The 17,581-nt window shown below is 39.4% G+C and overlaps 1 protein-coding gene and 1 long non-coding RNA gene across 3 annotated transcripts in view; one reads left to right on the forward strand and one right to left on the reverse strand.

Moving 5' to 3' along the window:
- LOC310645575 overlaps positions 1-17,581 on the forward strand; it is a 590,514-nt gene that overhangs the window by 285,911 nt on the left and 287,022 nt on the right. The gene's annotated exons all lie outside the window — the stretch shown is intronic.
- The window catches only part of ADAMTSL3 (ADAMTS like 3), a 156,484-nt gene that overhangs the window by 49,336 nt on the left and 89,567 nt on the right, over positions 1-17,581 (reverse strand). Inside the window, exons 8-9 of the mRNA XM_083371306.1 lie at positions 8,397-8,471; positions 147-304 (exon numbers count right to left, since the gene is read on the reverse strand). Coding sequence (XP_083227432.1) covers positions 147-304; positions 8,397-8,471 — 233 coding nt within the window. The remainder of the gene's footprint in view (positions 1-146; positions 305-8,396; positions 8,472-17,581) is intronic.

Here is a 17,581-nt window from a genome sequence, read left to right on the forward strand (position 1 = left end):
TAGACTCTCTTCCTGGACCCTACCAATTGGATTTTTTTGGCTAATGGGATCTACAGCATACCTTTCCTACTTGACTGGGTGGGGCAGGCTGATGTAACAGGAATTTCCAGACAAAACCTTGGCACAGCACAAAGTACATGCCTTACCTTGATAATAAAATCTGCTCCAAGAGGCCCTGGGATTTTTATTGTTTCTCTCTCTGGGCCCTTTTGAAATTCAACTGTTGTGTTTTCAATGATGTACATTCCAGGGGCATTAAAACTGTGTTCTCCAGTATCTCCCTGCAGTGTCTTTGATTCAATCACTGGAAACCATAAGAGGAAAATACACATTATGCTTTAGCAGATTATGATGAATTTATGCCAGGCAAAACCAAAAAGACATTGGCTTCTTGAAAGCAGAGCCTGCACCAAATGTTGTAAATATAAAACATAGATCATCGTATGCACTATTTATATCAGTACTATCCTGATGACATGGGATTAAAGTGAGCAGTTCATCCAATTCCTTAGCACTACGGCTCTTTTATAGAAGTACAGATGATTTCCAGTGTAATAAAAAAATAACTAATTTATTGCTGGTATACAGTTAAGAAGAAGTTCTGCTGGTTTGCCTGGCTTGGCAATAAAGTGGGTTTTAAAAAGATAAAGCATTTCATGGCATCATTTTAAAGTAATACCAAGAGAATTCCAGGAACACACAAATGCAGAGATTGTCTGGAAAAAAACAGTCCAGAAGAAACATCCATATCTTTCTGATCCAAACAAGTCTTCCAAGTAAGAAATCTGCTGTTTTACATGATACTCACAAATGCAAACTCTGTTTTAGGAGGCAACCCTCAAGCAGACTGAAGTTAGTATTTCTGAATGGATCACAATTTGCGTTCAGTATGGTTTTTTTCCCTGTTAGAATAGGCAAGTTCTTTAGGCAGAGCTGGGCAAATCCATTATTCAATACAGGATGGGAATTGTAAATGGGAAGCCAGGGGCACCTAATATTTCACAAGGTGGTAAAATTGCCTTTTTGATCACAAACACACTGGCACATGAAAAAGCACTAATTGCCTGTAAGTGTATTTATTTCTCTTAGTTCTTCCTGGCTGACACACACGCTATTGATGTGGTCAGAAAAACAGAAAGAGGATTCCATTAGCTGTTCAGATGTGGAAAAGAGGATCGATTAGTCATGTCTCAGAAGAATGTGCCCAAAAGAATAGCACCTTCACCTTTTCCCGTGCAAAATAAATAACAATTGATAGTTTATTGGTTGATGGGATTTTTCCAACCCAGATCAGATAGCCCAAGCCTACACCTTGGTCTGCTTATGCATCTGGACAGCTTCAGCATTATCACCCAGATCACAATGCTCATTACTATAATCTCCCATTATAGTAATGTTAAGGCTCTTCACATTGCAATCCAAAGTTGGTGCTTTCTGCAGCTGTACTTTGGTTTCCTTTTGGAAAACGATCGTTGGAAGATACAGTGCAACATTGGCGTTTATCTCAGCTGTGATTCTCTTAAAGTCGGCAAACTTTAAGATGTGTGGACTTCAACTCAAGCATGGACTTCAGCTGGCTAGGGAATTCTGGGAGTTAAAGTGCAGACATCTCAAAAGTTGTCAAGATCGAGAAACATTGTTTCACAATTACACAGGCTATGCACAATGAGAGGAACAATTTAAAACTTTGAGGAAGCAGCCATAACCTGTTTCTCCTCCTTCAGTTCCTGAGGGAAACAATCTGTCTTCTAAGATAGATATTAAATGCCTGAACGTAGCATTTTTCTTTTGTGTTTCTTCACAGACCTGAATTATATTATCTTAAGCTTATGCACCAGAGACAAATTTCTTGTGTGTCCAATCATACTTGGCCAATAAAGAATATTCTATTCTATTCTATTCTATTCTATTCTATTCTATTCTATTCTATTCTATTCTATTCTATTCTATTCTATTCTATTCTATTCTATTCTATTCTATTCTATTCTATTCCCATCCTGCCTTCTGAACCAAACAAAACTTTGCTATTACCAATAGTGCAGACTTGTCATTAAAGGCTCTTGTGTCCATTGAACCTTGGGTCTGTCTTTGGTCTATCCTGGTCTTTCAGGTCTTCCAACTGGGCACCATCTTCACTGTATCTGAGTCCATCTACCTTACTGCTGGACATTCTCTTTTTTTCTTTCCTTTTCCCAGCCTTAAAAGCTTCTCCAGAGACCCCACCAAATAAGAAAAGGTATTTATGCCCATCCTCCCCCAACAATAGGATACTTTGGGAATCTCAGATCAAAATACACTATGAAAACATGGCCTCTTTGGCCAAGTCAAAGATGCACTTGAGTTCTGCCTTGATGAAACAAATGCCAAAAGCCCTAAAAACTTCTGTGTACTCAGGCTATTGAATGTGCTCAAGCTGAATAATTCACAGCCCATAAACGCATGCAAGAGTCTTACGTTCGCCATACCTGCAAATATTCCAGTTAATCACTTGTCTCAGCTTTACAAATTACTTTGAGGCGTCATATTCCCTGATCTTAAAAGGAAGGAAATAATGCAAGCGCCCAGGGAGAACCAGAGTATCCTTCTCTTGATAAAGGGTGCTGGTCCAAATTTATTTTTTGGTCTAATTCCAATCAAAACAATGGCATTGGAAAAGAGGGATAGAACTGGTCCCCTCTGTCTAGACAGAAGTATATTCAAACCCATTTGTAATAAAGGAAGTCATTTGTCAGATGTCCTTTAAAAACAACAGGCATCCTTTAAACAACACTTAAAGTCCTTGGAATCCTTCGGGAAATCTGGTAATATGTAAACAATAACAACAGCAGAAGCTTTTATGGATCAAATCATCCTTGTAAGTGCCTTGTGAGGTAGGATTGCAAATGGTGGTTAACAATAGCTTATATCCATCTGTAGGTAGTCCTTGACTTACAATAGAACCACAGCTAGGCCCAGAATTTCTGTCACTAAGCAAGGGGGTTTGTTCAGTGAGTGGCATACAATTTTGCCATCTTTTTTTTTTGACACAATTGTTAAGAGGATCACTGCAATATCATGCCGTCATTGACGTGGCCTATTGGAATTTGGCTGGGAAAGCTGTAAAGGATGATCACGTGACCATGGGGATGCTGCAATGGTTATAAGTGTGAAAAGGGGCCATAAGTCACATTTTCACTGCCATTGTAACTTTGAGCAGTCACTAAATGAATGATTGTAAGTCAAGGAGTACCTGTAATATTTTTCCAAGGTATGGCACCATCAGTTCCAGAGCTGTTCTACAACATCATTTCTTCTCTACTCTCGCTTGCTCTGTCTGTCAATACCAATTTCCCTGAGGAATGAGCACCAAGCACTGGGCTGTGTGTATAACTATTTCTTCAAAAAGGAAAGTCATATTTTATAGATGGCATTTACCACTTGCGAGGTTACCAAAAATGTTTAAAAATATGTCCAGCCATTGTTGGAAATGTAGACAAAAGCTAGGCATGTACTGCCACCTTTGTTGGACATGCCCCAAAGCAAAAAAAAAAAATCCTGGTCAAAAATACATATGTGGTTAGAAGAAATGCTAAGAAAACACATAGATTTTAAGCCGGAATTATTCCTATTAGGTATAACCTCAGAAAACTATGATAAAGAATGTGTATGTTTAATGTTACATGCATTAACAGCAGCGAGAATTACATTTGCACCGCATTGGAAAAATGAAGAAACACCCGCTGAAGAAGAGATAATTAAGGAAATTTTGGACTGTGCGGAAAAAGGACAGGCTTACATTGAAAATGAAAGGGGGAAAAGATACAGAATACTTTCAAACATGGGATAATAATAATAATAATAATAATAATAATAATAATAATAATAATAATAATAATAATAATATAAAGTTGGAAGGGACCTTGGAGGTCATCTAGTCCAACCCCCTGCTCAGGCAGGAAACCCTATACCATTTCAGGCAAATGGCTGTCCAGTCTCTTCTTAAAAACTTCCAGTGTTGGAGCATTCACCACCTCTGGAGGCAGGTTGTTCCACTGGTTAATTGTTCTAACTGTCAGGAAGTTTCTCCATTGTATTTTATCAATTGCTAGAAAAACGGACCAGACAGTAGGCATTTAAGATGCATTATTATATTAAATATGTGGACCCGGACAACACGTTGTTGACTAAGCACTAAAGAGTTGTAATTATTAAAAAAACAGTAAAATGTTATTATTTTTTTTACAAAAGGAAAGTCATATTTTGCCAACCAACTCGTGATGGCCACCTGGAAATAACAGCACGTGGCTTTCCAAGCATATCCTCCAGAAGTGATGGCGTGAAATGCCTTTTGAACCTTAAACCCTGCAAAGTCATCTAGGGGGTAAAGTTACAACTCAAACATAGCAAGGCCTTTGTTTGCTGCTGTTGGTGAACATTTAACTGCTAACCCAGCCACCTGAAATCCTAGCTAGCTCAGATTAAAAAGATGGACCCAGTCAGTGTTTAGAAGACCACCTCATGACACCCGCAACAGGGATCCTTATCACAAGACGACACTGAAGGATGATGCATTTTACTGCTGACTCACGTTGGGGCCCAAATAAAAAGCAGTAGCTCCACCAGTGTCAGAAATCATGAATGCAACATGTGTTTTCAAGAACGGTGCCCGGCTTGGATTTCATTTGTAACAAGCTGCCATAGTTCTTGCATCTAACACTGATTAATAGCCGCTAGTCAAACCCTGGGCCAGAACGCTCCAAAAGGATTTCTGCAAACTACAGGAAAGGGGCAGGGCGGGGGGTGTTTGTCATATTAGCAGATACATTTTAATGGAAACTACTGCAAAATGATGTATGCTGTGGCCAAAACAAAGAAATAATTCGAACGCCTTTCAAACTACGGTGGGTGTGAACTGACAGAGTCCTCGCACTATGACTGGTAGCTTAGCGACCATTCAAACTTATGACAGGCCCCCATCCAAAGCTACTTTTCACTTTGTTCCAAAGTTGTGAGGTCTGCCTGATCACGTGACTACATTTGGGGCAATTGGCAACTGGCTGGCATTTAGAGCTGTTTGGACCATCCTGTGACTGTAATTTATAAGGTAAAGGTAAAGGTTCCCCCGCACATGCGTGCTAGTCATTTCCAACTCTAGGGGCCGGTGCTCATCTCCATTTCAAAGCCGAAGAGCCAGCGCTTGTCCAAGGACATCTTCGTGGTCATGTGGCCGGCATGACTAGACGCCAAAGGCGCATGGAGCGCTGTTACCTTCCCACCGTAGTGGTCTTTATTTTTCTACTTGCATTTTTACGTGCTTTCGAACTGCTAGGTTGGCAGAAGCTGGGACGCGTAACAGGCGCTCACTCTGTTACGCGGCACTTGGGATTCAGATCTTTTTCCACAAAACAGGGTTTTACTTCTGGTTTCCTTAAAAAAAAATATGCCCCAAAGCAAACAATCCGTTTGCTTAATGACTGTGGCGTTCACTTAACAAACCACCATTTAAAAGGTCATAACATCCGGTCCGGTTATGTGATGACCTTGCTTTATGACTGTAGTAACTTAGGACCATAATGGGCAGGCTAAACTATAGTCCTAATCAAGGACTATCTTGAATGATTAAGCAGGAAAAGATCTTGGACCGAAGAGAAACATCAAGCCACCCTTCCATTGCTTTAAAAGAGCAGATTCAGCTTTAGGAAGAATGAGACAAAGAGATCTGAAACAAAAGCTTTTCTAGAAATGTAGAATGCCACCAGTGGCTAGAACTGGTACTTAAAACGGGCTGATGAGTCTCTCTTACATCATGTGTTAAGTTCTTAGGGGAGCTGGGAACAGTGCTTTCTGCCAGAAAACCAGCCTGCTAGAGCTCATAATTTTTTCCATCTTTGCATTATTCTCCAAGAAGAAACATAAGGCTTTTTAAAAAATAAAATGAATAGAATAGAGTAGAGTAGAGTATTAACAGAACAGAACAGAACAGAATAGAATAGAATAGAATAGAATAGAATAGAATAGAATAGAATAGAATAGAATAGAATAGAATAGAATATGGAATACAGAATAGAATAGAATAGAATAGAATAGAATAGAATAGAATAGAATAGAACAGAATAGAATAGAATAAACCTGCATCTTCAAATCCTCAAACTATACACCATGTTTCCTTTTTAATACTTATAAAGAAAATTAGAGAATTCACTCACAACTCAACTCACAACTCAAAACGCAAGCTTCTGTCATTCAAAAAAGAAAAAAAAATAGCATCTTTCAGTTTGCTTCCAAGTAGACTCTTACAAGTTCATGAACTTGGTTATCTAGCATTAGCCACTTGTGAAAATATTAGCTTCTGGTTGTGTTGCTTCTACAGCAAGGATATTATTTTCAGAGAACTCTGGCTTACTTTGGATTCTATATTCTTAATACTTCTGGAAAGGCTACTATGTATTCTAACAGCCCTCTCCTTAGTCTCAAACCCACTTACTCACCCCTTGCAGCTATTTAAATGTTAAACAAAGGGAGTGTAAGAAGAAAAATAAATATCTTTGCACTGGTAGCAAAATCCATTTTCAACTGAGTGGGAGCAAACTTGCAATCTTCATCATTCCCATGTTTGTACATAAAACAATCACAAGTGGATCCTGTAACCAAGGAAGACAAATACTAAATTGCAGTCTTGTTGTCAAGGAGGCTGTCTTACCAAATGGAATGACACATATCACTAGATTATGTTATAATAACTTGTATAGCAATAGCAATAGCACTTAGACTTATATACCACTTCACATTGCTTTACAGCCCTCTCTAAGCAGTTTACAGAGTCAGCCTATTTCCCCCAACAATCTGGGTCCTTATTCTGCAGACCTCAGAAGGATGGAAGATTGAGTCAACCTTGAGCAGGTCAGGATCAAACTGCTGGCAATTGGCAGAGTCAGGCTGAAATCCTGCATTCCAGCCACTATGCCGTTACGGCTCTTCTGTAAGGTTTATGTTTCAGCGTGTTGTGGGAACCAAGCTATCTTCTTAAGCCTACCTATGATTCTTCTGTATCTCCCAGTATGTTATATGAAGACCTAAACTGTGGTTGAATAATCCTGGTTTAGGGCTAAATATTCCAGATAAACCCAAGCCATTTTGTACTTTTTTTAATCCAGAAGAATAAGGAGAAAATGCTACAAAACTGCTTTCAGTAGTAACCATAATTTATGCCCAAATTCAGCATTAATGATTGCACATAGACAAAAGAAGTCAAAACTTCAAGTACACTTAAACTCCGAAATATCTGAGAGTATTAAAACATGTGTAGGGTTGATTTTTGTTAAAGAACTCTCTGTTCATCAAAATTTGATAAAGCAAATTAGAAATCAGGGTCCAGCACATATCAAACGGATATATCTTGCATTGATAGAAATTGATTCAGAAACAGAGCTTGTTAAAGATTGTATGATTAAATGGGCCCAAAATATCCAAGAAGTTATTACAATGGATACGTGGGAAAGGATTTGGGTGAGGAACGTAAAATTCACACAAGCTCAAAATCTAAGAGAGAATTTTTACAAAATGTTTTATAGATGGCATTTAGATCCTAAAAAGCTTGCAAGTATGTATCCGAATTATCAGCCTAAATGTTGGAGGTGCGGTGACGAAGACGCAACATATTTTCACATATGGTGGACTTGTAAAAAGGTTAAGGCTTTTTGGATAAAAGTCTGGTGGAACATGCAGAAGATTTTTAAACAGAGGATAATGTTTTGTCCGCAACTTTTTTTGTTGGGAATAATTACAGATGCTACAGTTGTGGACACTAAGTTGATGTTGAATTTAATTACGGCAGCAAGACTCTTAATAGGTCAGTATTGGAAGAAGGAGGAACTGCCGACTATAGAAGAATGGACTTTAAAGGTTTCTGACCTGGCAGAGATGGCAAAGATATCGGCCTATTTGAAAGATCATTCGCAAGAACGCTATATTATGGAGTGGAGAAAATGGATTGAGTATATCCAGAACAAATACGGGACTAAGAAGTTTCATGTAGCATTTGAATAAGTCTTCCTTTTTTTCCCCTTTTTTTATATATATATTTTTATATATTTTATATTAATAGTGTTTGTAGTTATCCTATATGAGCTAGAGTGATAGATTTTAGAGTTTACGGTTGTTAGCACATGGTTGTTTATGATTCTTTTTTTTGTTTTTTATACCTTGTACTTAGCTCTGGGAAGTCGGGGAGGGGGAGGGGGGGAGGGGTAAGGAGGGAGGGATAGGGGAGGGGTAGGGGGGTTTGTTAAAGATAAAATGTATGATAAAACTTTTCAATAAAAAAAAAGAACTCTCTGTTCATAGTGAACGTTGTAAGTCTCCCAGAGTTACCTTGTGGTTGAGTTGTGCAGCAAACAAACAAATAAATAAATCCATACCGAGTTGTGCTGGTCCTTTTATAGTAATTCTTGCACTGCGACTTCCATGTGGAACAGCAATCATGGTTTCTTCCCCTAAAAAAATTAAATGCACTCATTTAAAAAAAATATTCTGCAAAAGAATTATCACCTTCCAAGACTAGACTTTTTTTAAAAAAGGTACACTCACAAAATACGATGCAGCAAATGTTCATTTTATTTTAAAAATACAGATGCTATGAAATACGTTGTCCTAAATGATTTCTAAACAAGGCTGCCATTATACTACAGGTGAATATGTAAATCCATCCATTGGATACTTACGTACTTTGTGTACACCCTCACAACCTATTAGTCATTACATTCTCATTGCTTGGCCTACATATTTAATTGCTACCCTGAACTAAAACATAGGCAAGCTATACTGTACAGAATTCTTCCCGGTAAAAACCATGAATGACTGTTTACCTAGATTTTGTCCAGAATTTAACTCCCATAGCTAGAAACAAATCAACCACCTAAATTCTAAAAACTTGCAATTTGCTAAAGGTTAAAAAAATAAAATAAAAACCAAACTAGCCCTGAATCTGTTGACTTAAAACCTCTTTCCAAATGTTTTCATTTATTTATGCACAGAAACGTTTTAAAGTTGTCTACATCTGGCTTTGCTGTTGTAGTGACAGGTTTAGCCTATATTTCAAGGTACCCTTGCAAAAACCACGGGAAGCTCTTAAGTTCAGTGGCCATTTATAATGCTGCTTGCAGGGCTGCTATTTAAAAAAATGTGACAAGAAGTTCAAAAGCCAAACTCTGTGCCACGTCCTTCAAGTCCTTGTTCAAACCGGCCTTAGCGATCATTTTACCTCACCCTAAACATGCCAGAATAGTAAAAAAAAGAAAAAAAGAAAAGTCTTTTGGAGAGGATATATATATATATATATATATATATATATATATATATATATATATATATATATATATATATACACGAGTGCTAGTCGTTTCCGACTCTAGGCATGACTAGACGCCAAAGGCACATGGAACACTGTTACCTTCCCACCGTAGTGGTCCCTATTTTTCTACTTGCATTTTTTACGTGCTTTCGAACTGCTAGGTTGGCAGAAGCTGGGACGAGTAACAGGCGCTCACTCTGTTACGTGGCACTCGGGATTCGACCCGCCAAACTGCCGACCTTCTGATCGACAAGCTCAGCGTCCTAACCCACTGAGCCACCGCGTCCCATATATATATATATATATATATATATATATATATATATATATATATATATATATATATATATATATATATACTGTGTATATATATATATATACTGTATATATATATATATATATACTGTATAAATATATATATACTGTATATATATATATATATACTGTATATATATATACATATATATATATATATATATATATATATATATATATATATATATACTGTATATATATATATGTATATATATATATATGTGTATATATATATATATATGTGTAAATTACTAACAAAGTTAGTAATTTACACAAATATAGGAATTGTCCGGTGTGACTACTGCCTGTTCGATAGCCTTCAAGATAGGCTGAAAACAGGAAATAAAGATTTGCCCCATGTTTGGGGCCTAGCAAGGTAATCTAAAGAGTTAACATTTGAAACATATATATATATATATATATATATATATATATATATATATATATATATATATATATATATATATATATATATATATATATATATATATATATTAGGGATGCGGTGGCTCAGTGGGTTAGGACGCTGAGCTTGTCGATCAGAAGGTCGGCAGTTTGGCAGGTCGAATCCCGTGTGCCACGTAACAGAGTGAGTGCCTGTTACTCGTCCCAGCTTCTGCCAATCTAGCAGTTCGAAAGCATGTAAAAATGCAAGTAGAAAAATAGGGACCACTACGGTGGGAAGGTAACAGCGTTCCGTGCGCCTTTGGCGTCTAGTTATGCCGGCCACATGACCACAGAGACGTCCTCGGGCAAGCGCTAGCTCTTCGGCTTTGAAATGGAGATGAGCACCGGCCCCCTAGAGTTGGAAACGACTAGCACGCATGTGCTATATATATACTGAATGCTTAACAAACATTTAACATATATATATGTGTGTGTGTGTGTGTAGGTCTTGGCGTATTCGGGTCTTTTCCTGTGTAAGATTGAGGGTGTCTTGGTGATGTTTCGACGAGGTCCCACTCGTCATCTTCAGGCTGGTGTCTTCGGCTTCGTGCTTGCAAAGATGACAAGTGGGACCTCGTCAAAACATCGCCAAGACACCCTCAATCTTACACGGGAAAAGACTCGAATACGCCAAGACCTACATACCTGTACCCGTGAAAATCAACATATTATCAGTCTTATTGAGACAAAAACGAACAAACTAACTAACTAACTGACATTAGCACAAAGAATTCACTGCTAATAGAGAGCGGTGACGAGATGGCTTTAAAGAACTTGAAGACAAAAAGGCAGCTTTCTCAGGAAAAGAAGTTGAGGGATCTTTGCAGCCACTGAACAGCTTTATTTCTGAGGAAAAAAGCCAAAAAGATGAGGTCTATAATTCACAAGGAGGAAACCTTCTAGTGCACGGGTCTGCAACCTTACGAACTTCAAGACTTGTGGACTTCAGCTTCCAGAATTCTATGCTGGCTGAGGAATTCTGGGAGTGGAAGTCCACAAGTCTTAAAGTTCTCAAGGTTGCAGACCCCTGGTCTAGCGTGCTGTAGCTGGATAAATGACATTGGGCACATGGGCTCAAGAGACGTGTGATTTATCCAGCTCTTCATATACTCACAAGACAGCCTCTGTAGAATATTCAGGATGTTTTTCATGGAGTGGGACATTAATAAGAGCATTGGGCTCTCAGCGTGAACCCCAATCTGCCACCAAGTCTGTAGATTTAAAAGGCCTGCCATCCTCAGAACGCAAGCCCTACAGATACTGAAACAAAAACTCTTGTATTCTTACACGGCAGCACAACAGGGGGTTGCTAAGCCATACAATTCTATTAAGTCAGTAAGAAATATGTTGTTTTTAAAAATGGGGGAAGGAGGAAAAAGTACCTGCTTAGTTCCTATGGTATTTAAGAGTGGGGGGGGGGGGAAGCTACAACCATATTTTATCATTTCCACTTCTATTTCATTTAGTAATAGTCAGCTTTGCTTGAAGGTAGTAGTAGATTCTGGGTGCTATAGCCAAAGAGAACATCCTCCCCCTCCCCCTCCTCTTCTCCTCCTCCTCAATGGTAATGTTTCTGTTAATGCAGATGACTATAATAATAATAATACTTCAATGATTAACAGAAACTTACTGCAGATACTCCTCAGGTTATGACCACAATTGAGGCCAAATTTTCTGTTGAGACAGTTGTTCAATGAATCAATAGTTAAGCTAGTCATACGATTGTTAAGTGAATCTGGCTTCCCCATTGACTTTGCTTGTCAGGTCAGAAAAGGGGATCACATGACCCCGGGACAGTGCAACCGTCATAAATACATGCCAAGTGTCCAAATTCTGATCATGTTGACCACAGGGATGCTGCAACCATCATAAATGTGAAAAACCAGCATAAGTCATTTTTTTTCCAGTGCTGTTATCATTTCAAATGTCTGTTTTTAAATTGAGAGCTATCTGTATTTAGGATGCAGGAAGTAATATTCCTGCTCCACTTCACAGTGGTCAGGATCTATTTGGAAAACTATAGCCAACGTATCTTCAAAGGCACATTAGAAAACTAAAGTAAGTAAACGGGAGGGCAGTGTAATAGACCGGCAATCACATTCTGTATGGAGTAGTAAAGTTTCCCCCACAGAAGAGAATTGGCGACATTCAAGTTCTCTTCAAATAGTTGAAAGAATATAGTGCAGAAAATCAAGTGGGAAGACTCCTTCAAGAATAGGGGCTGAAAATAATTAGTGGGAACAGCAGGAAAGCGTGTATGATTGGATATTAGGAGACATCTACATGGGTCAGAACTTCAGGCAGTTTAGAACACAACCTGAAGAGAAAGGAGGCCGTCTCCCACCAAATCATGTTTGCTTGGAAACTCAGAAGAAATGAACTAAAGCTTAGCTCCAGAGTGGGGAACCTTGATTCTTTTGTGACTGACGGCTTCAACTCCCACAATTCTGAGAGTTGAAGTCCACAAGTCATAAAAGAGCCAAGGTTCCCCACCCCAGGCTTAGCTACTCACAGGAACTCTATGCTACAATACATTGCAAAGTTGCATCAGGTAAGACAGGCCTCATGGAAGACATAGAGCTGTCAGGACCACGGACAGCGCAAAGCAGATACAACGAGCCCGTATTCCCTTACAAGAACTGTAAGGAATAGGCCTACAGGACAGCAAGGCTTTAAGGAAGGCATCATGGCCTGGTATTTAAATTGCTCCACCCATAGATGCATTTTTCCTAAAACGCCTACCAATATTTAGCCTAGAAAAGAAGGAAGAGGAAAGATGGGAGGTAGGAGGATCAAGGTTCCAAAATTACAATCCAAGTCTTCCTCTTGACGAACCCAAAGGCATAACCATTTTGGAAAGAGAGGTCTGCTAGGAATTCTGTAGACGCAAGATTCTTGCAGTGGTGACTCCCATAACTTCCAAAACAATCTATCTTGGAGCAAAGCATAGTGCTAACAAGACTACCAGTACATTTCATTTTGGATGTTAAATCTGTGGGAAAATATCCATTTCTTTTATCTTAAAATACGCATTTAAGTACACATGTTCTAGGTTACAAAATGCATATTTTAAGGTAAAAGAAATGGATACATGATTACGGATTTATCATATATATGGAAAGTAAAGTAGATTAGAGTAGTCCCATGGCAAATATTTATTTATTTATTTTATTTTAATCCCATTTATATCCCGCCCTTCTCCGAAGACTCAGGGCGGCTTACAAGCTTAGCAGTAGCCTTCATTCTATGTATATGCCTGCTTGTTAGGGCTTTCACACACCCCCCAAGCGGCATTATTACAAAGTCAGCTTAATTGCCCCCAACAATCTGGGTCCTCATTTTACCTACCTCGGAAGGATGGAAGGCTGAGTCAACCTTGCGCCTGGTGGGATGCGAACCTGCACTAATTGTAGGCAGCTGGTGTTACTTAAGGAGGCATTAGCCCACTGCTCCACCAAGGCTATATTAAGAAATATATGTATGCATATATCTGTATGTGTGTGTGTTTTCTTATTGAGTGCATACAAAACTGTATATAGGGGTGTGTGTGCGTGTGCGTGTGTTAAGTGCAGACAAAATGGGTATACTTTGTAAAGCATCAAAATGTGCTGTGCAAAGCAGAAATATTGGAAAAAATATGTAATTTCTCATACAGTGGTTTAAAGAAATGCAAATTAATGTTGCATTCTTATGGATTGTGCCTATTGGTGAATATGCAAGAAACTGGCCTGAACTGCAAGAACATTCCTTGCCAATCCATGGTCTTAATTAGAAATTAAGTGGGAATCTTCTAGAGTTACCATTCCTGCATAAATTATTGGGCTGTGGTACCTAAGCCAGTTCTAAGGTTAGCCCAGTTCTGATTTTGACCTGAAGAGACATTTGACCCAATATGCACTTTAATATAAGACTGGTTTCATCCAAACTGAATCAATGTCCTGAATTGGATATGAACCACTATTTAAAAGTTCAGCTGGAATGGTTTGATCCTTCGGTATTACTATAACCACTAAGAGCAAATGTAGTAATGATATTGTGTAGCTCACCTCTCTACTGTAGGATTTACAACAGAAAGCACTACGGTTTTTCTAACACGCAAGCTTCTTGTTATGCTTCTGGCTTCAACATGCATCTCTTCACAGAGTTATGCAGAGGGCAAGGAGCAGAAGTGTGTGCAAAGGAACGAAAGAATGAGAGAGGACTGTCTTTGTTTCCCCATGGAGATGGAGGCATCTATTGCCTGCCACAAAAATTAAACATATTCCTTTACTTCCCTGCAAGTCTAAAGGGACTAAAAGCATGTCACAATTCATAAGCACTGATACACTTCATGAAAGTTTGCTGTAGCCTCCAAGAATTAACAGTTGATACATTCCAAAGTCGGGGGAAATGAAGTCATTAGATCCTAAAATCAGCACCAGGAGGCTCAGGAAATAGAAAAGGACGTATGGGTCATTAGACAGATAATATCTATTTTAGTCTGGTGCCATATCTTTCAACAGAAAGGAATACCCCAGACCTTGCTTCATGTTTCCATCTAACAACATTGCCAAACATCTCCTCAATTTAGGAGAAGCAGTCAAGTGGGACCCCCAAAAGGTAAAAAGTATGGGGGGGGGAGAGAAAAAATCCTCGTCGTCTTCACTGAAATAAAGTGGTGTTGCTCCCAGGTTTAACTAAATGAGATTGTTGGACAGAAGTGATCTAGAGCCCCCTTCTATCATTATCCATGTATGTATTATGAAGCCCCTTGCACTAGAATAGGCAGAGAAGAACCCACATCAACCCATGCATTCCAGAGAAGACTTTGCAAAGCTTCTCTCTTCTGTTGCCTCAAGAACAGAAGAAGGTTTCAAACCTCCGAACACGTTTTGCCAGTCATTAAAAGTGGGGGGGGGGAGAGAAAGAGAGTGGGGGGGGAGAGAGAGAAGGCAGCAACTATTAGACTGAAGTGATCTTGATCTGGATGGGAGTTCCATACATAAAAGAAGAGGTCCTTGGTGCTCTCCGAGCTTGGTTGTTTTCTTGCAAACAATTTCATTGCCCAAACCGTCACTGAATGGGGTTGGAGGAGAGGGGGGAGGAGGAGGAGGAGGAGGAGGAGGAGGAGGAGGATTGTGGGGTCTCTGACCTTGATTGCTTTCTTGTAAATGTTTCATTACCCAAACTAGTTGACATTATTATTTCAGTGCTAGAAAGAGAGTAGGGTTTGCAGAGTGGAAGAGACGAGGAGGAGGAGGAGGAGGAGGAGGAGGAGGAGGAGGAGGAGGAGGAGGAGGAGGAGGAGGAGGAGGAGGAGGAGGAGGAGGAGGAGATTGACTGTGGGGTCTTCCGTGGTCTCTGAACTTGGTGGTTTTCTTGCAAACGTTTCATTACCCAACTAGTGATATTATGAGTGCATTTCATTACCTAGTTGGGTAATGAAATGTCTGCAAGGAAACCACTACGCTCATAGAGCACCAAGGACCTCACATTTCAACCCTGAGCTACAAAAAATCTCCTTTATTGGTAATGCATAAAAGAGCTAAGATACTTCACTTTCCCAGGGGGGTATGGCAGATTGTACCACTTTTCCTCAGTCAAATGTTTGATCGTTTCCCAGAAAGTCAGTTTTTCTTTGACCCAGGCACAGTCTGACCCAGGAGATAGCAGTTTATTGTGTTCTGTCCACGCACTTTAACGACCTCTACTTATGGAAAAACTGTATTTTTTTCAATGCAGTATTTTGTTTTAAAGCTTCACACGGCAACAAGTCAGTGACAAAAAGTAAAATTAGAATATTGACTTAAGCACACTAATGTGTGATAAATTACAGAATCATATATTTACACCCAAAGGGGGGGGGAAACTCTATAATTCGGGCAAAATTTTCAAAACCACACAGCAGTGGGAATGATGAGAAAAACATGCAATGGTGACTTTGATCCAAAGAACATCAAATCTAGGGGGACTCTCTTTGTCCAGAAATTCTGGGGAGATCAGGCCCATAATGAAGCCAAGTTTTTCTCCATATTCAGTTTGAAGCCTCCATTAGTGGCATTGATTCAATATCTTTTGAACACCACCTCTCTGCTGGATACAAACAAAAATTTGAACCCTATCTTCTTGATGAGTTCTCTCTCCAGCCAGATTCCTGATAATTTCATATTACAGGCAGGATCCCAATTTTCTGAAGCTTTATTTCTGAACGTAGCTACCCACTTTCTGATCTTCCCCACAATGTAGAACTGGAGGGTTTGTTGTTTTTTGTTTTTTTTGCCCTCCAAATAATCCAAGTGCCGAACCACAGAAGTTCAGCCAGGAAAAATATCCAGATTTAGCAGATGAATTTGTCTATTTTGGTATGTAACTCTCCTTCAAAGGCCCCAGTTTTCCATGAATTTTATCTTTCTTTCACAAGGAGCGGGAAAACGGACAAATCAGAATGGAAACAGATTACAACAACTATAATTTTCTGAAAGTGCCTGGTTCCTCATTTGTCCAATGTAAGTAAGAACGAAAAACAAATATTTCTTTTTGGCTACGAGTCATCACCACCATCACGGTATTTTGCATTGTTTTATATGTGCCAGCATTGCCTTTTTAAAAAATATCCTCCAATTAAATATTTGAATGATGGTGGTGGTCCAGGGGAAAATAGATCCAATTTATGAATTCCTGGATGAGTCAAGAGACTAGGTGATTATTGATTCTCTTTCAGCTTTGGTCCTTTGACTTGGAGCTATAAACCATAAAGCCAACAAAATTATCCCAAAGAGTCTTTATTCTGTCTGTCTATTTACACAGAGAGAAATATATAAACGCATACCAGATAAGAATCATAACAGCTATGTTGTGGGTGTTTTTTTGTTACTTTGTGCCTTCAGGTCAGTCTGAAATCCTGGCAATTCCCTAGCCCAGCGATGTCGAACCTTTTAGAAACCGAGTACCCAAACTGCAACCCCAAACCCACTTATGTATCATCGGATGCTGGGTGAGCATGGCCCATTGGGTGGGCGTGGCCCATTGGGTGGGTGTGGCCCATTGGGTGGGTGTGGCCCATTGGGTGGGCGTGGCTGCAGTGGTAACGGCAGACTGGGTGGGACTAAAAAGTTCAATCAATCAATTCCAACTTTGCGAGATCTTTTTTTTTCCCCACAAGAAGTTGAAATTGATTGATTGAACCTTTTTTTTTTTTGCACACAGCGGCGGAGGCCTAAAGCAAAAAGGTTTTAGAAAACCCAGCTGAAGGCCTAGGACTGGGGCGACGGCACACGTGCCCACAGAGAGGGCTCTGTGTGCCACCTATGGCACACGTGCCATAGATTCACCACCACAGCCCTAGAAAGATCTTTGAAGGGGTTTGGGGGGGCAAGGTTCTTCACAATTGGGAAGCTATTGCATTCTTCCCAGGACTAAGAGAATGTGACTGGCCCAAGATCACCAACTGGCTTTGTGCCTAAGACAGGACTTGAATTCCTAGGTCTCCTGGTTTCTAGTTTGATGCCATAT

This window comes from Vipera ursinii (genome assembly GCF_947247035.1).
Source record: "Vipera ursinii genome assembly, chromosome: 11".
In the NCBI taxonomy this organism is placed as follows: Eukaryota; Metazoa; Chordata; class Lepidosauria; order Squamata; family Viperidae; genus Vipera; species Vipera ursinii.